Source organism: Salvelinus sp. IW2-2015, unplaced genomic scaffold (assembly GCF_002910315.2).
Source record: "Salvelinus sp. IW2-2015 unplaced genomic scaffold, ASM291031v2 Un_scaffold768, whole genome shotgun sequence".
NCBI classification, from domain to species: Eukaryota; Metazoa; Chordata; class Actinopteri; order Salmoniformes; family Salmonidae; genus Salvelinus; species Salvelinus sp. IW2-2015.
Window position 1 is genome coordinate 289,546 of NW_019942607.1, and position 26,778 is coordinate 316,323.

General features: G+C 42.2%; 1 protein-coding gene across 1 annotated transcript in view; it reads left to right on the plus strand.

The window, feature by feature from the left end:
- LOC112068845 (receptor-type tyrosine-protein phosphatase U-like) overlaps window positions 1–26,778 on the plus strand; it is a 313,338-nt gene that overhangs the window by 61,226 nt on the left and 225,334 nt on the right. The window contains 1 exon segment of the mRNA XM_024136057.2: window positions 19,595–19,723. Coding sequence (XP_023991825.2) covers window positions 19,595–19,723 — 129 coding nt within the window.

Consider the following 26,778-nt stretch of genomic DNA (forward strand, 5'->3'; position numbering starts at 1 on the left):
AAATTAATTACTTAAAAATCATACAATGTGATTTTCTGGATTTTTGTTTTAGATTCCGTCTCTCACAGTTGAAGTGTACCTATGATAAAAATTACAGACCTCTACATGCTTTGTAAGTAGGAAAACCTGCAAAATTGTCAGTGTATCAAATACTTGTTCTCCCCACTGTAACGTAGGTACCTATATAACGTAATGACGCCACGTAAAATTTTGCACTATACATGCAACACAGCATTCCTGAACTAGCCCACAATGTCTGCTGTGTGAATCGAGCAGTCATTTGAAAGAATAACACGTTTTCAGCGGGACAATTCAAAGGTGAAATCAATTAATGCCAAGATAATGGAATTCATTGCCCTTGACAATCAATCATTCTCTGTCGCGGGTGATGTTGGCTTTCGCCGGCTGGTCGAGCACCGGTACACACTACAGAGTGCGCTATTTTTTTGATGTTGCCCTACCTGAGTTACACTGTAATAGCGTCACTGCTATTAACTTCATGACATACATACTATGGAACACCATTTGGGTCTTTGCGTGTCAAAAAAGATACAGTAGCCCTGTCAAAGCTGTACAAAAAAGTCTGCAATCAAGCAAACACCGGCCATGATTGATGTGTTTACAATACTGCTTTGGTATTAAAGCATCATTTGTTCAACCGCAACTTCTGGGGTAGCTAGCTTTAGCTTGGTACCTAGCTAGCACCAATACAACCAGCCTGAAAACAATGACCAATAGAACCTGCAGTCATTTTCATTATTGTTAGCAATGATTTAGGAATCGTTGTGAGAAAGTATTAGCTAGGTTGSCACGTGTTGTTCGCCTATTGAAATAATTGAACTTCAGTTCATGAAAATAAATAGCTAGTCAGCAACTAACCCTGTTGCCCAAAGCTAACGTTATAAGCAGCCAGCTAGCCTGTTATGGCTGCAGCCCGACACCGGTACACCTATGACAACATCCAGCTCAAGTGCAGGGCGCGAAATTCAAAATCTATTTTTTTTTAAATATTTAACTTTCACACATTAACAAGTCCAATACAGCATATGAAAGGTACACATCTTGTGAATCAAAACAACATGTCCGATTTTTAAAATGTTTTACAGGGAAGACAAAATATGTAAATCTATTAGCTAACCACGTTAGCAAAAGACACCACTTTTGTTACTCCATCAGTTTTTTACTCCATCAATAGCTATCACAAATTCGACCAAATAAAGATATATATAGCCACTAACCAAGAAACAACTTCATAAGATGACAGTCTGATAACATATTTATTGTATAGGATATGTTTTTTTAGAAAAATGTGCATATTTCAGGTATAAATCATAAATTACATTTCAGCTACAATCAGAAATTGCACCGAAAGCAGCCATAACATTTACAGACACCAACGTCAAATACCTAATTACTCATCATAAAACATTTCTGAAAAATACATACTGTGCAGCAATTGAAAGACAGGCATCTTGTGATTCCAGACAATATTTCCGATTTATTAAATGTTTTACAGCGAAAACAAAATGTAGCGCTATATTAGCATAGCCACAATAGCCAGAAACACTTGGGCGCCCACGACCAGTTCACATGCACGACAGATATATGAAATAACATCATAAATTGGGTCTTACTTTTGCTGATCTTTCATCAGAATGTTGATCAAGGTGTCCTTTGTCCAGATGAGTCGTTGTTTGGATTCAGAATGGCAACTTTCCCTCTTCATTTAGCATGGGTACTAGTCGAGTGGCACGGATCTCTCCAACGTAAAAAAAGTCAGAGAACGGAACACGGCAAAACTCCCGAAAAAATTCAAATAATCTGATTAAACTATATTGAAAAAACATACATTACGATGATATGGTCACATTTATCAAATAAAATCCGAGCCGGAGATAGTTGTCGTCCGAAACTGCAGCAAAACAGAACGCAATCTCACTTCCAAGTCGCGCGCTTCAGAGTTCCGGAAGTGGACGGTCACGTCAAAGAAATAGCTTTTATTCCACCTCAGAACAAGATGAACACAAAATTTCTTCTCTCACATCCTCTTGACACCCAGAGGAAGGCGTATGAAGTGTACGTAGGGTCCTACGTATCATGACCATGTATAGGCAGAACGTTGAAGAGAGCATAGATTTCTGACATTCTACTTCCTGGTCAGGGAAAGTGCTGCCAAATGACTTCTGTTCCACTCAGAGAAAAAATTCAAACGGTTTTAGAAACTAGAGATTGTTTTCTATCCAATAGTAATAATAATATGCATATTGTACGAGCAAGAATTGAGTACGAGGCCGTTTGAAATGGGCACCTTTTATCTGGCTACTCAATACTTTCCCTGCAGCCATAACAGGCTAGCTTCATCTGGCTAGTGAGGCTCGACCACACCGGGTTATAATAAGCATTTTTCTAAGGCTGGCCATGCTTTCCACCTGGCTAACATAACCCCGGTCAACTGCCCGGCACCCGCAACAGCAACTTACCCAAGCCTCCCCCATTTCTGGGGGTGTTTGAGTGCATGGAATCTCATTCCACTGCTATGCTGATGTCACGTTCTGACCATAGTTCTTGTGTGTTTTGCTTGTTTTAGTGTTGGTCAGGACGTGAGCTGGGTGGGCATTCTATGTTGTGTGTCTAGTTTGTCTGTTTCTATGTTTGGCCTAATATGGTTCCCAATTAGAGGCAGGTGTTTTGTGTTGTCTCTGATTGGGAATCATATTTAGGTGGCTTGTTTTGTGTTGGGGATGGTGGGTGGTTGTTTCCTGTCTTTGTGTTTTCTCTGCACCAGCTAGGACTGTATCGGTTTGCCACATTTTGTTATTTTGTATCGTTGTAAGTGTTCACAGTTTAGTTTTATTAAAAATGTTGAGCAATGGCTACGCTGCGTGTTGGTCCGATCCCTGTTACACCCTCTCTTCTCGTGAAGAGAGGGAAGGCTGCCGTTACAGAACCACCCACCAAACTCGGACCAAGCAGCGTGGCTACGGGCAGCAGCAGCAGCAGCAGCAGCGAGTTCAGGAATGGACATGGGAGGACGAGCTGGACGGAAAAGGACCCTGGGCAGAGCCAGAGGAATGTCGCCGCCCCAAAGCAGAGCTGGAGGCAGCAAAAGTAGAGAGGCGGCATTATGAGGCGCTAGCAAGGCAGAGCGGCTGGAAGGCCGAGAGGCTCCCCCAAAAATGTCTTGGGGGAGGCTAAAGGGGGGTGTAGCTGGGTCAAGTAGGAGACTTGAGCCAACTCCCCCTGCTTACCATAAGAAGCCTCTTCTCGTGAAGAGAGGGAAGGCTGCCGTTACAGCTGATGACACCCAGCTGTATGTAAAAACTGCCCAAAGTCCTTCTGACGCATATGCGTCAGTCTAGCGAGAATAAATGCTAGGGGTAGATATTCTGTTATATACCCCTATTACTTGTCTTCTGTCATGTTGCTTAAGTGATTCGAGTGCCACTGCTATGACGCATGCAGGCTTGGTGGCATGTCCAGTAAGTTTTATGATGCTCTATTCAACTTCTTCTAGTCTTTCCCTCACTGTTGATGTCATCTCTTGCGAACAACATTAGCGGACCACTGACCACCTGCAGATGGGCAACATCAAAAGAGGAAAGAGCTAGGGCTACAATGGGTATTGGACATGCTACAGTGTTCTCAACCTTGTGTCCCTGCTCTTAGTATTCTAAGAGTCGCTCCGCTCCAGTTGTATTTCTCTCTGGCTTCCAGGAACAGCTGCCAGACATACATTTTAGCCAGGCATTGATAGGCCTTCTGTAACTCCCTCCAGTAACCACGAGCACAACCGTTCCTTGATTGTAACTGGCGGCTTTATTCTGTAGATTTAGTCAGAATTATCACCTTCCATGAGAACTATAAAGTACATGAAAATACAGTTAAGCACACTCTTACAACCTCCTTATCTTACGAGTGACTTATTAGCTTGGTATAACTCTGAAGTGCTTACATACATAAACAGTTTTGCCGGCGCTATAACAGTATCAGATTAAACACATGAATAAAGGAAAAATACCTCATTAGCTGCTTATTACAGAAGGGAGGAAATCAAACTTCACACTTATTATTCCTGGCATGAATTCACACTTCATTCTTAATTATTATAACTTTACCATCCTAACATACATGCTTCAACGTTTACGAACTACACCCGATGACATGAAAACTTAGCTAACACAGCGCAGGATTGCCTTCCCTCCAAAAGTGTGTTGCTACAATAAGGATCCCCGTTACAACAGTTATTAGCTACGTAGTTCCACTTGTCTTATCATTTCCCCCGCACAGCGAACACGTAAACAATTCAAACAAAAAACAACGACATAACCTGTAAGTCTAACTGTCAGTTACACCTTCCTCCTGGGGTCCTTCCCTTCCCAGCACGAGTCTCAGCCTCAGGTCCTAATATGCAGTCTCCTGTCACTGTGGGTGCCCAACACCTTCCTCTGCATATAAATTAGCAAATTAGCTTTTCAAATAGCCTTTGCAGGTGTCCGGTATCGTTCTCCACTCCAAAGAAAACTTCAGCATAAAAATACAGTATGTGACAAAAAAAGCAAGCAGGTGTTGGAGCCCATGCGAGGCAACACCCATCTCATCTTGCTAATTACACTGATTTGTTTTATGCTCCTTAAGATTGACTTTGCTGTCAGGATCCACTCATAACTCTGTTCTTATCTCCTCTGGATCTAGAGAGATGCAAAGTGTCTCCTCAAATTGGAAATTGACGGCATGCAGGGATGATGAGGAGAGGCAGCATAGCAATTGGAGCCTCTGGAGAAAAAAACAACCCTTCACATCAACTAAAAATAGACCTACTTGAAAAGGATGGGGAGGAAATGGGATAATTAAAAGTAACTCATCAGTGGTGTTAACTGAGATTTCCTCTACCCTCCCCCACTTACCTCCCTTCTTCCCTCCCTTCATTCCCCCCTTACAAGAAGAAGGAGGTGGAATATTTGATGCGCTCCTCATTTGAAGTCCACATTTTGAGAGGAGAAACCAAGCTTCCTGTATGTTTTTTTCACCCCATTTCCATTTTATCTATCATGATAATAGCAGAAACAACTGGTATTAACCCAATGAGTTTTTGACTTCTAACCCCTTTTAAAGACAGTGTTTGAGCTACAGGGTTCTACCATATACCAACCATTAGTCTGTGTGATTAATTGGGGCTGAGCTAGAGCGATGTTTGTAAGACAAGGGTGGATAATAACATCTGTAGAGTCCGAAGGGTTTGAGCTTCAAACTATTAAAAGCTATGTTTTGTTCTATGACGCTCACAATCTACACGAGTCATTCAAAGTCAAATCAAATCAAATTGGTCACATACACGTGTTTAGCAGATGTTATTCCGGGTGTAGCTAAATGCTTGTGTTTCTAGCTCCAACGGTGCAGTAATGTCTAACAAGTAATATCTAACAATTTCACAACATACAGTTGAAGTTGGAAGTTTACATACACCCTAGCCAAATACATTTAAACTCAGTTTTTCACAATTCCTGACATTTAAACAAGTACCAATTCCCTGTCTTAGGCCAGTTAGGATCACCACTTTATTTTCAGAATGTGAAATGTCAGAATAATAGTAGAGTGAATGATTTATTTAAGCTTTTATTTCTTTCATCCAATTCCCAGTGGGTCAGAAGCTTACATACTGTACACTCAATTAGTATTTGGTAGCATTGCCTTTAAATTGTTTAACTTGGGTCAACCGTTTCGGGTAGACTTCCACAAGCTTCCCACAATAAGTTGGGTGAATTTTGGCCCATTCCTCCTGACAGAGCTGGTGTAACTGAGTCAGGTTTGTAGGCCTCCTTGCTCGCACACGCTTTTTCACTTCTGCCCACAAATTGTTTATGGGATTGAGGTCAGGGCTTTGTGATGGCCATTCCAATTGCTTGACTTTGTTGTCCTTAAGCCATTTTGCAAGTATGCTTGGGGTCATTTGGAAGAGCCATTTGCGACCAAGCTTTAACTTCCTGACTGATGTCTTGAGATGTGCTTCAGTATATACACATCATTTTCCTGCAGCAAAGCACCCCCACAACATGATGCTGCCACCCCCGTGCTTCACATTTGGGATTGTGTTCTTCGGCTTGCAAGCCTCCCCTTTTTTCCTCCAAACATAACGATGGTCATTATAGCCAAACAGTTCTATTTTTGTTTCATCAGACCAAAGGACATTTCTCCAAAAAGTGCGATCTTTGTCCCCATGTGCAGTTGCTAACCATAGTCTGGCTTTTTTTATGACGGTTTTGGAGCAGTGGCTTCTACCTTGCTGAGCGGCCTTTCAGGTTATGTCGATATAGGACTTGTTTTTACTGTGGATAAATATACTTTTGTACCTGTTTCCTCCAGCATCTTCACAAGGTCCTTTGCTGTTGTTCTGGGATTGATTTGCACTTCTCGCACCAAAGTACGCTCATCTCTAGGAGACAGAACGCGTCTCCTTCCTGAGCGGTATGACGGCTGTGTGGTCCCATGGTGTTTATAATTGCGTACTATGGTTTGTACAGATGAATTTGCTCCCAAGGATGAACCAGACTTGTGTAAGTCTACACTATTGTTTCTGAGGTCTTGGCTGATTTCTTTTGATTTTCCCATGATGTCAAGCAAAGAGGCACTGAGTTTGAAGGTAGGCCTTGAAATAAAACCACATGTACACCTCCAATTGACTCAAATGATGTCAATTAGCCTATCAGAAGCTTCTAAAGCCATGACATCATTTTCTGGAATTTTCCAAGCTATTTAAAGGCACAGTCAATTTAGTGTATGTAAACTTTTGACCCACTTGAATTGTGATACAGTGAATTCTAAGTGAAATAATCTGTCTGTAAACAATTGTTGGAAAAATGACTTGTGTCATGCACAAAGTAGATGTCCTAACCAACTTGCCAAAACTATAGTTTGTTAACAAGAAATTTGTGAAGTGGTTAAAAAATTAGTTTTAATGACTCCAACCTAAGTGTATGTAAACTTCCAACTTCAACTGTATACCCAATACACACATCTAAGTAATGGAATGTAATTAAGAATATATAAATATATGGACAAGCAATGTCATAGCGGCATAGACTAAGATACAGGAGAATAGTATAGAATACAGTGTATATATTTTTTTATTTTATTTTACCGTTATTTTACCAGGTAAGTTGACTGAGAACACGTTCTCATTTGCAGCAACGACCTGGGGAATAGTTACAGGGGAGAGGAGGGGGATGAATGAGCCAATTGTAAACTGGGGATTATTAGGTGACCGTGATGGTTGAGGGCCAGATTGGGAATTTAGCCAGGACACCGGGGTTAACACCCCTACTCTTACGATAAGTGCCATGGGATCTTTAATGACCTCAGAGAGTCAGGACACCCGTTTAACGTCCCATCCGAAAGACGGCACCCTACACAGAGCAGTGTCCCCAATCACTGCCCTGGGGCATTGGGATCTTTGTTTAGACCAGAGGAAAGAGTGCCTCCTACTGGCCCTCCAACACCACTTCCAGCTTTATACACTTTATACTTTATACACTTTATACATATGAGATGAGTAATGCACATATGAGATGAGTAAAGCAATATATTTAAACATTATTAAAGTGACTAGTGTTCCATTTATTAAAGTGGCCAGTGATTTCAAGTCTATGTGCTAGAATAGCCTCTAAGTAATGGCTATTTAACAGTCTGATGGCCTTGAGATGGAAGCTGATTTTCAGTCTCTCGGTCCCAGCGTTGATGCAACTGCACTGACCTCGCCTTCTGGATGATAGCAGGGTGAACAGACAGTGGCTTGGGTGGTTGTTGTACTTGATGAGATTTTTGGCCTTCCTGTGATATCACGAGCTGTAGGTGTCCTGGAGGGCAGATAGTTTTGATGTGTTGTGCAGACCGCACCACCTTCTGGAGAGCCCTGTGGTTGAGAGTGGTGCAGTTTCCGTACCAAGCGGTGATACAGCACAATAGGATACTTTCAATTGTAAAAGTTTGAGGGTTTTAGGTGCCAAGCCAATTTCTTCAGCCTCCTGAGGTTGAAGAGGTGCTGTTGCGCCTTCTTCACCACACTGTCTGTGTGGGTGGACCATTTCAGTTTGTCAGTGATGTGTATGCCGAGGAACTTGAAGCTTTCCACCTTCTCCACTGCGGTCCCATCGATGTGGATAGGGGGGTGCTCCCTCTGCTGTTTCCTGAAGTCCACGATCATCTCCTTTGATTTGTTGACATTGAGTGAGAGTTTATTTTCCTGGCACCACACTCCCAGAGCACTCACCTCCTACCTGTAGGCTGTATTGTAATTGTTGGTAATCAAGCCTGCTAATGTTGTGTCGTTTGCAAACTTGATGATTGAGTTGGAGGCGTGCTTGGCCACGCAGTCATGGGTGAACAGGGAGTGCAGGAGGGGGCTGAGTACGCCCTCTTTTGGGGACCCAGTTCCACAATAAATGTTTGTTTTGTTCAATAAAGTCCATAATTTGTCAAAATACCCAACTTTTTGTTCGCGCGTTTAGTTCACAAATCCAAATTCATGATGCGCAGGCACACTTTGTCCAGACGAAAAGTCTAAGAAGTTATATTACAGTTCGTAGAAACATGTCAAACGATGTATAGAATCAATCTTTAGGATTGATAAATCTTCAATAATGTTTCAACCGGACAATTCCTTTGTCTTTAGAAAGGAAAAGGAACGCAGCTAGCTCTCACGGACGCACGCCTGACTGAGCTCATGGCATTCTGCCAGACACCTAATTGAAACAGCTCTTATTCTCTCCCCCTTCACAGTAGAAGCCTGAAACAGGGTTCTAAAGACTGTTGACATCTAGTGGAAGCATTAGGAAGTGCAATCGGACCAAATTTCCACTGTAGATTGATAGGCAAAGACTTGAAACTCTACAAACCTCAGATTTCCCACTTCCTGGTTGGATTTTTTTACAGTGTTCAGAGTGTTTTCTATCCAAATCTACTAATAATATGCATATCTTAGCTTCTGGGCCTGAGTAGCAGGCAGTTTACTCTGGGCACCTTATTCATCCAAGCTACTCAATACTGCCCCTCATCCATAAGAAGTTAACACTCACGTCGGCCACGGAGAAGGAGAGCCCACTATCCTTGGTAGCCGGCCGCGTCGATGAAAGCGGACAAAGAAGGGGTTCTTCTACTATTATGATCTTCTATGAAGAAGAACCCCTTCTACAGAAATCCTATAATACTGTAATAGGCTCACATAATTGCTGTCACAAACTCTGAACTCCGCACAATTGTCACTGACTAGTTGGAGATTCATTTTCCAGTGAGCAAACCATTTCTGTACTTATAGCATTTATATAAAAACATTTTTATTAGGTTTTTGCTTTGGCGGAACCATATTTTTTTGTTGATTTTTGCAACTGTTTATGTCTGATTGTTTGGCATTCTTCTTGTAGCCCTGGTTGTCCTGAAAAGGAAATGGTAAACACTTCATTGTGAGGTTAAATATAATGGCTGTCATACGTATGAGTGTATCACAAACCTTCAGGGACTGAGGATGATTGGAGTTGTCTTTAAACTGTTAAATGTTTTATTTAATGTAAAAGCAAATGGCCTCAGAGACCTCACAGCAGCACCGGTCACCTGTCGTGGAAAATTGCAAAATTATGTTATAATGCTTGTATTGTATTATAATGGTTGTTTTATTCGACAGAATAGAGTATTCTGTTATCTATTGTGTGTGTGTTCCACTGAGGATGGGCCTCTATGAGATAGTACTGACAGAGGAGATTTACGATGTCTTTGGGAGATAAAACCTAAAGAGCATTCCAGATAACATGAGGTAATGTTTTTGTGCTATGAAGTACCAGGCACGGGATTAGAACCTTGTCTTTGTAACGATTCTCGTTGGTGGAAGGAGAGGAGGACCAAAATGCAGCGTGGTAAGTGTTCGTCATATTTTAATTTCAAACTGAACACTACACAAAATAACAACGATAAGAAAAACGAAACAGTTCTGTAAGGTGAACAGACACTAGACAGAAAATAAACACCCACAACCCATAGTGGGAAAACAGGCTACCTAAATATGATTCTCAATCAGAGACAACAATCAACAGCTGGCTCTGATTGAGAACCATATCAGGCCAGACATAGAAATACAACAACATAGAAAACAGAACATAGACTACCCACCCAAACTCACGCCCTGACCAACCTAACACAAAGACATAAAAAGAAACTTAGGTCAGAACGTGACAGTCTTAGGGACCAAACTGAACGATAATTTATAGCGAATGCTATCTGGCTATGGGATACTCCTCTTTCTCAATTATAATATCCCTTTGTGAACTGTTCCTAAGATCTGTGGTTCGTCATGTAAGTTGAGAGGGGTGTAATCTTGGCTATAAAATATCTTTGTACTTTTCTGTTGTCACTTCCAATGGTTCATTAGAAATGGTGCAGCATTGAAAGTCAAATGCTATTGCAAAGCTCTTATTATTGAAGATGTAGTTTAAGTAAAACTCTGACTGGTGTGTGAAGTTTGTAACTCTTCTCATTTGGTAAAGCAGAAATAAGCCACCGCACAACTAACCACATTAGCTTTCAATATGACTCTACACTGAGTGTACCAAACATTAAGAACACTTTCCTAATATGGGCACCCCCCCAGCCTAAATTCGTTGGGGAATGTCTTTCATGTTGACTCCAATGAGTCCCACAGTTGGCTGGATGTCCTTTTGAACCATTCTTGATACACATGTGAAACTGTTGAGCGTGAAAAACCCAGCAGCTTTGCAGTTCTTGACATACTCAAACTGGTGCACATACTACCATACCCTGTTCAAAGGTACTTTAATCTTTTGTTTTGCCCATTCACGATCTGAATGGCACACATACACAATCAATGTCTCAATTGTCTCAAGGCTTAAAARTCCTTCTTTAACCTTTCTAACCTTCATCTATACTGATTTGAAGTGGATTTAACAAGTGACAGAAAATAATTGATCATAGCTTTCACCTGGATTCACCTGGGCAGTCTCTGTCATGGAAAAACCAGGTGTTCCTAATGTATTGTACACTCAGTGTATACTATTCAACTCAGTGACAAAGAATGAGTGCAGTGGAGCAGCCTGAGAATTCCCCATCCTCCTTATGAGGTTAGACTGAATTATTAATGCCCGGGGAGCCAGATACATTATTTAATGTTGTATGCAGCGGGGATGGATGTGTAAATAGCTAAATAATATGGATACTCTATTTTATGTAAGATGCAAGGAGATTATTTTATCTGTTTGATAAATCAGGGAGAGCTCCTATACTGAGAATAAATACACCTGTCAATGGGTGATGCACGGGGGACCGCACTCTCTGCAAGGCAAATTAGACCAGCAACCTTGCCAACCACTATCCTCCTGTAACTGCCTCTGGTGTTACACAATAGACAATATCTGGATCCAGCTATATGGACCCCATATAGTGTTAAGATGTATGCATGGGTAAGTGTCCCTATCAACGTAACAGTGAAGAAGGTATGAGAGATAAAAATAGGTATTTTGACCTCATTGAGACTTAAAGGTTAAATAAAAATAAATGAGTAGGGACATTGTTTTTTCCTGACCATCTGATCTGACCAGGAAGGACTGGGAAAATAACATGTATGGAATGTCTCCACAGGTCTCTCAGATGTGTGCTCAGGTTTTAATCGTGTGGACAGCTAGGTAGCAAATCCTCATTGTATTTGTTTCCCAGGTGGCTTGGTGACACCAGCATTTATTTTAATCGGTGGGGATTCATTACCCGTAGCACCTGTGAACTAGTTATAACTGAGGGCGTGTGATGAGAGATGAGAGGGGCATGAAGGCTGAGCAAAAGTTTGTGAATTGGTTAAAGTTGCATATGAATTTTGTTTGGGCTTTGTGTGCGGATTTGTGTGTGCGTGCATGTGTGTGTGTATATGTGTGTATAATTGGGTGGTGGTGGTGTTGATGTTAGGATCTGCTTTGGCACTTGGTTTGTTTTATATAACATAAGCAGCATTTTCTCCAAGACTTTATCCAAGTGGAAAGTGTCTGTCCCCTTAAATGAGCGAAGACATGCTACACCCTGAATACAGCATATGTAAATAGAGAGGATGATCAGAGATTCACTAACAATGCCCACTGTGCATAGCAAACACCTCATTATGTGGTAAAGGAGGGATGCCACAAAACAGATTAGCAAAGACATATGAAATTGGGGGGCAAATTGTTGAACAAATTGCCCCCCTATGACATTTTTATTCAGTGACATTGTATCCTTGTCAGCTTCTGACAACTTTCTATTCTGTTTGCACCTTGCTCTTTTCTTTGGTAATACCCTGAGAGTCATTGCAAAAGTACCAGTGAATTTGTGAAGTTATTATGATTACTGGGAAGCTGAAGAGGTCGTCTTTTCATAAAGGGGATGCAGGTTAATGTATTCTCTTATAAATAGGTGGTGAAGTATTATAACTTACACAGAAGACTAGTTCTGAGCATATTTGAGCAGGTAATAATTTTAAGATACAAAAACAGAAAGTGTACAGTAATGTGTTCCATTTCATTTGAAGTTTAGAAGGGTCATTTAGTTTTTCTAGGGCAGTGGTTACCAAACGGTGGGGCGCACAGTTTATTTGTTTTTTAAGAACTCAGTCCGGCTTTCAACTTACTCTTGAAAGTTGTAATAGTAAATTACACAAGGTGACATTTCGGAATTGTGTAATGCATCATCAGTATTCCTCAGTCATTGCATACCTTAGAGAACTATTTATAACTTGTCAGAAATGGACAGATCAACTAGCCCATGTCAGCTAGGTTTTTTAGCCCATAGATTTTGAAATAATGTTTGAGTCACTCAAATATCACATGCATACACATTAGACATGGCAAAATATATAGAATTTGAAGAAAATGCACTTTAAAACTTATCTTTTTAACCTTGGCACTGTCTCAAACATGGTATTTAGATTCACGCTGTGCCTGATGCCAAATTATAATGTAATTACTTAGCAGGATAGAGACACTGTCATGGAGGGAGGGAGGGCAGGAGAGAGAGAGAGAGAGAGAGAGGGCAGAATTGAAATGTGAAGGCCGGGCTGGGCCATACACTATATAGACCAGTCAGAGCAGAAAAGAAGACACTCCAGTCCTGATGCTCCAGCTCTCGCCCGATGGGTCCCTGTAGGGAGAAATCAGCATGCTGGCAGCGTTTGGATGTGTCAGGTCCCATATCTTTGGCTGTTCTATTAGAAATAGATCCCTGTGCAGGACAATTAACCTCTGGCCCTCACCATGTGGATCCCTTCGGTAATGGCTTAGCATGGGCCATAAATCAGCTCCCCGGGGTGAAGAAGAGGAGAAACCTAGCCCAACTCAACATTCATTACTCTGTTGGTTCTCTGGCTGGGCTGCGACTACTCTCTGCTACCAATCACAATGCTATAGAGTTTCCAGTTTTAGCATATTATCACCGAAATGTAATGGAGGTTGGAGGAGGTGAGCAAGGCTGACTCCTGTGTGTTTGCGCTCCACTGAATAAATCGTCTGGCAGACTTTCAGCACGTAAGCTTAATATGGAATTCCTTAAGTCCACAGTACGTCTCCTATCTGTTCTTACAGGCTTGGAATGAACCATCTAGTTAGTAGACCAAACCAATTTTTTTTATGATTGCCTGTAACATTTGAACTTCCTGACAACAAAATTGCCAATGATCTGTAATGGTTTTGGTGTCCTCTTGTTCATCAGCTGTAAAATTGCATTGAAGCTGACTTTAGTCCGTGCGTCTGCTGCTTAATGGCAAAACGGTCACATTTGAACCATTTGCTTAATGGTGGATTAGAGTCCAGAATGAGCATTAATAAAGCAGTGGACCAGCAGGGTGACCTTGAGGGTCTGGTTCTGGTCATCCCCATTATTAGCCCCGATGCGTCTCTAGGCTCTCACTGTCGCGCTCCAACTCCGGCTGGGGAAATCGGTGGCTGCCCACTTCTAGCCTGTAATTTTCCAAACGATGGGCTAATGTGTGAGATGGCAACAGATGCTGCGAGAGAAGACGGAAGCAAATTATGCCCAAGGGCCTTAAAAGCCCTGGCTATTAAATATAATTGGGAAATATTTGCTTTTTGGTATGTGGAATGTAGCATGTTGTGACGTATTACAGTACAATAATAATCACAGTCCCCTGGTTTCCATCCCTCTCTCCCTCCCCAACTTTATTAGTGTGTGTGTTTATGTGGCTGTGCTTAGGGGATGTGCACTGTAGTTTGTTTGTGTTTTATGGGAAGGGGAATTCTTTACAAAGGCAGGGGACAATTTTTAGGGCCTTCCTCTGACACCACCTGATGTAGAGGTCCTGGATGGCAGGCAGCTTTGCCCCAGTGATGTACTGGGCCGTACGCACTACCCTCTGAAGTACCTTGCGGTCGGAGGCCGAGCAATTGTCGTACCAGGCAGTGATGCAACCGGTCAGGAGGCTGTCGATGTTGCAACTGTAGAACCTTTTGAGGATCTCAGGACCCATGCCAAATCTTTTCAGTTTCCTGAGTGGGAATAGGCTTTGTCGTGCTCTCTTCACGACTGTCTTGGTGTGTTTGAACCATTCTAGTTTGTTGTTGATGTGGACACCAAGGAATTTGAAGCTCTCAACCTGTTCCACTACAGCCCCGTCGATGAGAATGAGGACGTGGTTGGTGCTCCTTTTGCTGTAGTCCACAATCATCTCCTTAGTCTTGGTTACGTTGAGGGATAGGTTGTTATTCTGGCACCACCCAGCCAGATCTCTGACCTCCTCCCTATAGGCTATCTCGTCGTTGTCGGTGATCAGGCCTACCACTGTTGTGTCTGCATACTTAATGATGGTGTTGTAGTCATGCCTGGCCATGCAGTCGTGGGTGAACAGGGAGTACAGGAGGGGACTGAGCACGCACCCTTGGGGAGCTCCAGTGTTGAGGATCAGCGTGGCAGATGTGTTGCTACCTACCCTCACCACCTGGGGGCGGCCCTTCAGGAAGTCCAGGATCCAGTTGCAGAGGGAGGTGTTTAGTCCCAGGTTCCTTAGCTTACTGATGAGCTTTGAGGGTACTATGGTGTTGAACGCTGAGCTGTGGTCAATGAATAGCATTCTCACAGGTGTTCCTTTTGTCCAGGTGGGAAAGGGCAGTGTGGAGTGCAATAGAGATTGCATCATCTATGGATCTGTTTGGGCGGTTTGCAAATTGAAGTGGGTCTAGGGTTTCTGGGATAATGGTGTTGATGTGAGCCATTACCAGGCTATTGAAGCACTTCATGGCTACGGACGTGAGTGCTACGGGTCAGTAGTCATTTAGGCAGGTTGCCTTTGTGTTCTTCGGCACAGGGACTATGGTGGTCTGCTTGAAACATGTTGGTATTACAGACTCAATCAGGGACATGTTGAAAATGTCAGTGAAGACACCTGCCAGTTGGTCAGCACATGCCCGGAGCACACGTCCTGGTAATCCGTCTGGCCCCGTAGCCTTGTGTATGTTGACCTGTTTAAAGGTCTTACTCACGTCGGCTACGGAGAGCATGATCACACAGTCGTCCAGAACACCTAATGCTCTCATGCATGCCTCAGTGTTGCTTGCCTCGAAGCGAGCATAGAAGTGATTTAGCTCGTCTGGTAGGCTCATGTCACTGGGCAGCTCGCAGGTGTGCTTCCCTTTGTAGTCTGTAATAGTTTGCAATCCCTGCCACATCTGACGAGCGCCGGAGCCGGTGTAGTATGATTCAATCTTAGCCCTGTATTGACGCTTTGCTGTTTGATGGTTCATCGTAGGGCATAGCAGGATTTCTTGCAAGCTTCCGGGTTAGAGTCCCGCACCTTGAAAGCGGCAGCTCTACCCTTTAGCTCAGTGCGAATGTTGCCTGTAATCCATGGTTTCTGGTCGGGGTATATACGTACAGTGACTGCGGGGATGACGTCCTCAATGCACTTATTGATAAAGCCAGTGACTGATGTGGTGTACTTCTCAATGTCATCGGAAGAATCCCGGAACATGTTTCAGTCTGTGATAGCAAAACAGTCCTGTAGTTTAGCATCTGCATCATCTGACCACTTTTTTATAGACCGAGTCACTGGTGCTTCCTGCTTTAATTTTTGCTTTTAAGCAGGAATCAGGAGGATAGAGTTGTGGGTGGATTTACCAAATGGATGGCGAGGGAAAGCTTTGAACGCGTCTCTTTGTGTGGAGTACAGGTGATCTCAAAAATGTTTTCCCTCTGGTTGCACATTTAACATGTTGATAGAAATTAGAACTGATAGAACTGATTTAAGTTTCCCTGCATTAAAGTCTCCGGCCACTTAGAGCGCCGCCTCTGGGTGAGTGGTTTCCTGTTTGCTTATTTCGTTATACAACTGACTGAGTGCGGTCTTAGTGCCAGCATCTGTTTGTGGTGGTAAATAAACAGCCAMGAAAAGTATAGCTGAGAACTCTCTAGGCAAGTAGTGTGGCCTTTCAATTTATCACAATCTTCTCTACTTCAGGCGAGCAAAATCTAGAGACTTCCTTAGATTTCGTCCACCAGCTGTTTACAAATATGCACAGACCGCCCGGTCAGGTCATAGGTTAGGTAAGGTTTAAAAGTAGACTCAGCGAGATGACGTAGATGCACATAGTAAACAGTAGTAGTGGGTCAATTTCCGCAACAACCAGGAGCGTTGGTTCCATTGTTGTGGTCCCGTAGCGTGCACGTTGTAGCAGTGTGAAGTGCACCCCATGCACATGCGCTGATACTTCTGTGTGAGAGAAAAGTCTTGCATCATGCTCATCTCAATGGGATGAGTATCTCAATGGGCAATTTTAAGCAGATTACTTTTGCCATTCAAAGTGTGTCGCATTCTGAGGGTGAAAATTGTCTGATTTGCACCTACATGCCAACTGCATGAACTTTACAACAATCCTGTGATCAAAGGTCATGAAGTATTGATGGCAGTCAATTGCAAGTTTTTGCAGTTGCTCTTCCCCAACCTCTTCCTGCAGCCATCACCTGCATTGTGGGAGGCTCTATTGTCAACCAATCATTAGAGTGTTTTGTTTCACTCACGAGAACGTGATCAAAGACATGAAACAGGAACCAATTAGCTGCGATTTACAGTGCCTCCGGAAAGTATTCAGACCCCTTGTCTTTTTTCACATTTTGTTACATTACAGCTTTATTCAAAAATGGATTCAATAGTTTTTTCCCTCATCAACCTAYGCTCACTACCTTAAAATACATTAAAATAAAAAAAACTGAAATATTTCATTTACATAAGTATTCAGACCCTTTTCTCAGTACTTTGTTGAAGCACCTTTGGCAGCGATTACAGCATCGAGTCATCATGAGTATGACGCTGCAAGCTTGGCACACCTGTATTTGGAGAGTTTCTCCCATTGTTCTCTGCAGATCCTCTCAAGCTCTGTCAGGTTGGATAGGGAGCGTTGCTGCACAGCTATTTTCAGGTCTCTCCAGAGATGTTGGATTGGGTTCATGTCCGGGCTCTGGTTGGGCCACTCAAGGACATTCAGAGACTTGTTCCGAAACCACGCCTGCGTAGTCTTGGCTGTGTGCTTAGGGTCATTGTCCTTTTGCAAGGAGAACCTTTTCCCCAGTCTGAGATTCTGCGCGTTCTGGAGAAGGTTTTCATCATGGATCTCTCTCTATACTTTTCTCATATTTCCCAGTCCCTGCCACTGAATAACATCCCCACAGCATGATGCTGCCATCCCAATGCTTCACCGTAGGGATGGTGCCAGGTTTCCTCCAGACGTGACGCTTGATATTCAGGCCAAAGAGTTCAATCTTGGTTTCATCAGCCCAGAGAATCTTGTTTGCCTTTTGGCAAACTCCAAGCGGGCTTTCATGTGCCTTTTACTGAGGAGTGGCTCCCGTCTGGGCACTCTACCATAAAGGCCTGATTGGTGGAGTGCTGCAGAGATGGTTGTCCTTCTGGAAGGTTCTCCCATCTCCACAGAGGAACTCTACAGCTCTGTCAGAGTGATTATCTTGTTCTTGGTCACCTCCCTGACCAAGGCCCTTCTCCCCAGATTGCTCAGCGGCCAGCTCTAGGAAGAGTCTTGGTGGTTCCAAACTTCTTACATTTAAGAATGATAGAGGGCACTGTGTTCTTGGGGACCTTCAATGCTGCAGACATTTTTTGATAACCTTCCCGAGATCTGTGCCTCGACACAATCCTGTCTCGAACCTCGGACAATATACGGACAATTTCCTTATCCTGATAGCTTGGTTTTTGCTCTGACATGCACTGTCAACAGTGGAACCTTATATAGACAGGTGGGTGCCTTTCCAAATCATGTTTAGTCAATTGAATTTACCACAGGTGAACTCCAATCAATTTGTAGAAACATCTCAAGGATGATCAGTGGAAACAAGATGCACCTGAGCTCAATTTAAAGTCTCATAGCGAAGGGTCTGAATACTTGTGTAAAAAATATATTTGTTTTTTTTTGTATACATTTTACAAACATTTCTAAACCTGTTTTTCTCTTTGCCATCATGGGATATTGTTTGTAGATTGCTGTGGATTATTATTATTTTAATCCATTTTAGAATAAGGCTGTAACGTAACAAAATTGAATACTTTCCGAAGGCACTGTATATGTACAGTGCATATATATACAAATACATTTGATATTCAGACATTATAAACAATGGCAACACTGCCATGTTGATCTGAGCCTTGCTGTTGGAAAACCACATTAGTGTCTGACTTTCAGTAGATGCACCTACCCCAACTTGTCGTCTACAGTCAGTTGCTTTAGCCTTACCACTCAAACGCGCCCAACCAATATCTGCGGTGCTGTTCGTGGCAACATCATCTCGTCGAGTCTACCTTGAAATTATAAAGCCAATCTCAATGTGACCTGCCAGATTCAGAAGCTTGAAAACCCCATTACAAAAAAAAGCTGAACATAATTCATGATGGTTTTTATTTAAATTATTTTTTGTCAAAGATAATTGTTTCAGTATAGTTCGTTTTTCAAATGGGTTTGTTAATTATTTTATTTAAGTTTACTAAATTGTACTTTCATGATCAGTTTTCAGTTTGTTTACTGAGTGAGAGTGTCAGAGGGGCTGGAGTGGAGTACAGATTGCATTGCGGCTGGCTATTATTAATTGATGTCTGGGTGGAGTGGGAAATGGATACCGGTTGGTTGTCTGGCATCTGTCCCATCTCAGTAATTGAAAGAGGATCAGAGGGGATATCGTGGTGAAATATAGCCCAAATGAGCCACTACACAACAACACTGTAATAATAACTACTGATAGTGGAACATTTCTGAAGTGAAGGCAGGTGTTGTTGGGGATTGATGGTGGGTTCTCACCTACTGCAACAATCCCTTTATTCTCTATGGAGCTTCATGTTATCATAAGTGAAATACAAATAAGATGCAATTACTGATTGATGGTGGCAATGGCTGAAATGTGTGTCCATCTTGGGCTAAATCTATGATTCCTTTCAATCCTAGGAAATCAAATGAAATGTGATTATGTGCAGTCCATAAAAAAATATAATTCATTAATCCCTTGATATTGAATGACATTTACTTCATCATGTGTGACCTCCCACTTAATGTCTCCTTCTCTCTCTCCTCAGCAGCAGGCTGCACCTTTGACGAGGATTCTGAGCCCAGTCTGTGTGACTTCACCCAAGGGGAGGAGGATGACTTTGACTGGCAGCTTTTCAGGACACACAACTCACCCTACGCCTCTGACCTCCTGTGTGGTGAGTTCCTGCTCTTATTATGCTTCAGAGTATTGAAGTATTCTCAGGTGCTAACCTGGTATCCACTATGGTATCCAATGCAAGTATCACTTTTACTTTGTGGATGGGGTATCTGTATCAGCAAGTATAAGAAACAAGGACTGGGGGGTGAGACATCTCGAGTCTTAATGTGTGATGTTATCCTCCCTGGATTGCCTTGCTTATCAGCCAGTGCCTGCTCTTCATGGGTGCATGTTTGTTCAAAGGAGATGCTGAAGCTGTCTAGAAGCTGTGGGTGTTTTGGAAACACTCCAAAGTGTGGATGCCTGCCTAGGATTATTAATGGGATTCAGCGTGTATAGGTGTGGCGTCGAGCAGCGTCGGCCTCATCAGGAATGTGTGGCCGTATGCAAATCAACCATGAAATGTCCAGCATGTCTTTATTAATCAAGCAGTCATATTCCGCAGTGGTGTCTATTCCCCCACTAAACCTTGGGATAACTCTTATGTTAACCAGGTTTGCAGGGCAGGGGCTGACAGAAATGTACAGACAACACAATGAAAAGACTCACTACAATAGAGCGAATTGAATAATAGGACATTTATTAATAATTTGAGATTTATATTTTAACAGGGAATCATTCAGGGCCTTAAGAAACACCTCACACATTTGGTGGAGGAGACTACAATCACACATAGCAGCCTTTTGAAGAAAGTCAAAAAAATCCTAAAGGGAGATGAAGTGAAGGCACTTTTTTTTAGCACAATGCAGGGGATGCTGATTTTCATGAAATCACTTCATACCACCAAGCAACACACACATTACATTCATAACTTTATAAATCCAACGATCCCAAACTGTTAAACTGCCTATCTCTGTGCCCTAGGAGGAAGTCCACATAAAGAACATGAGCGCATCTACTGCTGCTAAGCTTCCCAGTAAAGCAATGAAATCAAGTAAGCATCCCAGAAGAAAAGTGCTCCAAATAGCCCATGTTGACATATGCAGCTTAAGAAACAAGGGTCATGAAATCAATAATTTGCTAGCAACAGATGTCATTCATATTCTGACTATCTCTGAAACTCACTTAGATAATACCTTTGACGATACAGTGGTAGCAATACAAGGTTATAACATTTACAGAAAATATAGAAACGCCAATGGTGGAGGTGTTGCTGTATATATTCAGAACCACATTCCTGTAAAGATTAGAGAGGATCTCATGTCAAATACTGTTAAAGTAATATGGCTACAGGTTCATCATCACCTTTGATGATACAGTGGTAGCAATATATGGTTTTAAAATTTACCGAAAAGACAGACATGCCAAAGGAGGCAGTGTTGTGGTATATATAAAGAACCACATTCCTGTAAAGCTTAGAGACAATATAATGTTAAATACTGGCTACAGGTTCATCTGCCTCACCTAAAGCCCATTCTTGTGGGAAGCTGCTATCACCTTTACTGCCTCACCTAAAGCCCATTCTTGTGGGTAGCTGCTATAGACCACCAAGTGCTAACAGTCAGTATCTGGATAACATGTGTAAAATGCTTGATAATGTATGTGATATCAACAGAGGTATATTTTCTGGGTGAGTTAAATATTGACTGGCTTTCATCAAGCTGCCCACTCAAGAAAAAGCTTCAAACTGTAACCAGTGCCTGCAACCTGGTTCAGGTTATCAGTCAACCTACCAGGGTAGTTACAAACAGCACAGGAATGAGAGTTCATAAGAGGTCATACGATAAGTTTTGTAGTTATTCCTATGTTATTGATGTAAAGAACATCTGTTGGTCCGTGGTGTGTAATGTGTAGCAAACAGACACTGCACTTGACACATTTATGAAATTGCTTATTCCAGTTGCTAATAAGCATGCACCCATTAAGAAAATGACTGTAAAAACTGTTAAAAAACCGTGGATTGATAAGGAATTGAAAAATTTTATGGACGAGAAGGATGAGGCAAAAGGAATGTCAAATAAGTCTGGCTGCACAACCTATTAGCAAATGTATTGCAAATTGAGAAATCATGTGACTAAACTGAATAAAAAGAAGAAGAAACTACACTTTGAAACTATCAGGTTTCGGGTATGACCCAGATGCAGACAGTGTCGAAGTAACAAATGTTTATTTCTAGTACAGAGGCAGGCAAACGACAGGTCAAGGGCAGGCAGAGGTCAGTAATCCAGAAAGGGTGCAACTGGTCCGGAACGGCAGGCAGTCTCAGGATCAGGGCAGGCAGAAAGATCAATAATCCAGAGAGGTGTGGCAAGCTATAGATTGGCAGGCAGGTTCAGGGCAGGCAGAAAGGTCAAAACTGGGAGGAACAAGAACAGACAGGGGCAAGGGGACAAACGCTGGTAGGTTTCACGAAACAAAACGAACTGACAACAGACAAACATAGAACACATGTATAAATACACTGGGGATATTGGGGAAGATGGGCAACACCTGGAGGGGATGAAGACAAGCTCAAAGACAGGTGAAACAGATCAGGGTGTGACTGAAACAAAGATACATGAAATAAATAATGATAGTATAAAGCTTTGGAGCACCTTAAATGAAATTCTGTGAAAAAAGGCAAACTCAGCTCCATCATTCATTGAATCAGATGGCTCATTCATCACAAAAACAACTGATATTGCCAACTACTTTAATGATTTGTTCATTGGCAAGATTAGCAAATTTAGGCATGACATGCCAGCAACAAATGCTGACACTACGCATCCAAGCATATCTGACCAAATTCTTAAATACAAGCATTGTAATTTTTTATTCTTTAAAGTTAGTGTGGAAGAGGTGAAAAAATTGTTGTTCATCAACAATGACAAGCCACCGGGGTCTGACAAATTTGATGGAAAATTACTGAGGACGATATTGCCACTCATATTTTATATTTAAGCCTACTAGAATGTGTGTGCCCCCAGGCTTGGTGGGAAGCAAAAGTCATTCCGCTACCTAAGTATAGTAAATCCCTCTTTAATGGCTCAAATAGCTGACCAATCAGCCTGTTACCAACCCTTAGTAAACTGTCAGCATGGATATAGAGACAGACTTTCGATAAGCACAGCACTTACACAAATGACTGATGATTGGCTGAGAAAAATTGATGAGAAAAAGATTGAGGGGGCTGTTTTGTTAGACTTCAGTGAAACTTTGGACAATATCAATCAAAGTCTACTGCTGGAAAAACGTATGTGGTATGGCTTTACACCCCCTGCTATATTGTGGATAAAGATTTACCTGTCTAACAGAACACAGAGTGGGTTCTTTAATGGAAGCCTCTCCAACATAATTCAGGTATTCCCTGATTAGATTAGAAACAATTCCCTGCATCTGTCTAGGCCCATTTACTATTTTCAATCTTTACTAATGAATTGCCACTGGCTTTGAGGAAAGCCAGAGTGTCTATGTATGCAGACAACTCAACGCTATACATGTCAGCTACTACAGCAACTGAAATGACTGCAACACTTAAAGAGCTTCAGTTAGTTTCAGAGTGGCTGGCAAGGAATAAGTTAGTCCTAAATATTTCTAAAACTAAAAGCATTGTATTTGGGACAAATCATTCCCAAAACCTAAACCTCAACTAAATCTTGTAATAAATCATGTGGAAATTGAGCAAGTTGAGGTGACTAAACTGCCTGGAGTTACCCTGGTTTGTAAACTGTCATGGTCGAAACATTTTGCTACTTCCCCCCATCTTGGGTACTGTTGTATGTCCATGATAGTGCGCTGCACTACCTTCTTGACAGCACTATCAACAAGACAGGTCCCACTGGCCCTAGTTTTGTCGCACCTGGACTACTATTCAGTCATGTGGTCAGGTGCCACAAAAAAGGACTTAGGATAATTGCGATTGGTTCAGAACACACACACACACACACACACACACACACACACACACACACACACACACACAATAACATGTGCACCATACACACATGTACACATGGTTTTTGTACTGTATATATGTGGTAGTGGTGGAGTAGGGGCCTGAGAGCACACAATCTGTGAATGTATTGTAATGTTTTTAAAATTGTATAAACTGCCTGAATTTTGCTCGACTCCAGAAAGAGTAGCTGCTGCCTTGGCTAATGGGGATCCATAATAAATACAAATACAAAACTTATCATCCGCATTCTAGTCATTTGCTGCCATCAAATCAAAAGTATTTATATAGCCCTTCTTACATCAGCTGATATCTCAAAGTGCTGTACAGAAACCCAACCCACTTCGCCAAAGCACAGCCCCCACACCCCTAGAGGGATATCTTCAACCACCAACTTACCATCCGGAGACAAGGAACCCGAGTGTAGCCCACAAAGATCTCCGCCATGGCACAACCCAACCCAGACAGGCACAACCCAACCCAGACAGGAAGACCACGTCAGTGACTCAACCCACTCAAGTGATGCACCCCTCCTAGGGACGGCATGGAAGAGCACCAGTAGGCCAGTGACTCAGCCCCTCTAATAGGGTTAGAGGCAGAGAATCCCAGTGGAGAGAGGGGAACCGGCCAGGCAGAGACAGCAAGGGCGATTCGTTGCTCCAGTGCCTTTCCGTTCACCTTCACTCTCCTGGGCCAGACTACACTCAATCATAGGACCTACTGAAGAGATTAGTCTTCAATAAAGACTTAAAGGTTGAGACCGAGTCTGCGTCTCTCACATGGGTAGGCAGACCATTCCATAAAAATGGAGCTCTATAGGACAATTAGGAGGCCTGCGTCTTGTGACCGTAGAGTACGTCTAGGTGTGTATGGCAGGACCAAATCGGAAAGATAGGTAGGAGCAAGCCCATGTAATGCTTTGTAGGTTAGCAGTAAAACCTTGAAATCATCCCTTGCCTTAACAGGAAGCCAGTGTAGGTAGGCTAGCACTGGAGTAATATGGTCACATTTTTTGGTTCTAGTCAGGATTCTAGCAGCCGTATTTAGCACTAACTGAAGTTTATTTAGTGATTATCCGGGTAGACGGAAAGTAGAGCATTGCAGTAGTCTAACCTAAAAGTGGCAAAAGCATGGATGAATTTTTCTGCATCATTTTTGGACAGAAAATGTAAGATTTTTGCGATGGTACATAGATGGAAAAAAGCTGTCCTTGAAACAGTATTGCTATTTTCGTCAAAAGAGAGATCAGGGTCCAGAGTAACGCCGAGGTCCTTCAGTTTTATTTGAGACGACTGAACAACCATCAGGATGACTTGTCAGATTCATCAGAAGATCTCTTTGTTTCTTGGGACCTAGAACAAGCATCTCTGTTTTGTCCGAGTTTAAAAGTAGAAAGTTTGCAGCCATCCACTTCCTTATGTCTGAAACACAGGCTTCCACGAGGGCAATTTTGGGACTTCACCATGTTTCCTCGAAATGTACAGCTGTGTGTCATCCGCATAGCAGTGAAAGTTAACATTATGTTTTCGAATGACATCCCCAAGATGTAAAATATATAGTGAAAACAATAGTGGTCCTAAAACAGAACCTTGAGGAACACTGACAATAACAGTTGATTTGTCAGAGGACAAACCATCCACAGAGATAAACTGATATCTTTCCGACAGATAAGATCTTAACCAGGCCAGAACTTGTCCGTGTAGACCAATTTGGGTTTCCAATCTCTCCAAAAGAATGTGGTGATTGATGGTATCAAAAGCAGCACTAAGGTCTAGGAGCACGAGGACAGATCTCGGTCTGATGCCATTAAAAGGTAATTTACCACCTTCATAAGTGCAGTCTCAGTGCTCTGATGGGGTCTAAAACCAGACTGAGCATTTCGTATACATTGTTTGTCTTCAGGAAGGCAGTGAGTTGCTGCGCAAAAGCTTTTTCAAACATTTTTGAGAGGAATGGGAGATTCGATATAGGACGATAGTTAAAAAAAAAGAAATCTGTGTCAAGGTTTGGCTTTTTCAAGAGAGGCTTTATTACTACCACTTTTAATGAGTTTGGTACACATCCGGTGGATAGAGAGCCGTTTATTATGTTCAACATAGGAGGGCCAAGCACAGGAAGCAGCTCTTTCAGTAGTTTAGTTGGAATAGAGTCCAGTATGCAGCTTGAAGGTTTAGAGGCCATGATTATTTTCATCATTGTGTCAAGAGATATAGTACTAAAACACTTGAGTGTCTCCCTTTTCCTCAAAGAAGTTCATGAATTTATTACTGCTGAAGTGAAATCCATCCTCTCTTGGGGAATGCTGCTTTTTAGTTAGCTTTGCGACAGTATCACAATTTTTGGGGGGATTGTTCTTATTTTCCTCAATAAAAAATAAAAAATAGGATGATCGAGCAGCAGTGAGGGCTCTTCCATACTGCACGGTACTGTCTTTCAAAGCTAGTCGGAAGACTTCCAGTTTGGTGTGGCGCCATTTCCGTTCCAATTTTCTGAAAGCTTGCTTCAGAGCTTGGGTATTTTCTGTATACCAGGGAGCTAGTTTCTTATGACAAATGTTTTTAGTTTTTAGGGGTGCGACTGCATCTAGGGTATTGCGCAAGGTTACATTGAATTCCTCAGTTAGGTGGTTAACTGATTTTTGTCCTCTGACGTCCTTGGGTAGGCAGAGGGAGTATGGAAGGGCATCAAGGAATCTTTGGGTTGTCTGAGAATTTATAGCACGACTTTTGATGATCTTTGGTTGGGGTCTGAGCAGATTATTTGTTGCGATTGCAAACGTAATTAAATGGTGGTCCGATAGTCCAGGATTATGAGGAAAAACATTAAGATCCACAACATTTATTCCATGGGACAAAACTAGGTCCAGAGTATGACTGTGGCAGTGAGTAGGTCCGGAGACATGTTGGACAAAACCCACTGAGTCAATGATGGCTCCGAAAGCCTTTTGTAGTGGGTCTGTGGACTTTTCCATGTGAATATTGAAGTCACCAAAATTTGAATATTATCTGCTATGACTACAATGTCCGATAGGAATTCAGGTAACTCAGTGAGGAACGTTGTATATGGCCCAGGAGGCCTGTAAACAGTAGCTACACAAGGTGATTGAGTAGGCTGCATATATTTCATGACTAGAAGCTCAAAAGACGAAAACGTTATATATATTTTTGGGGTAAATTGAAATT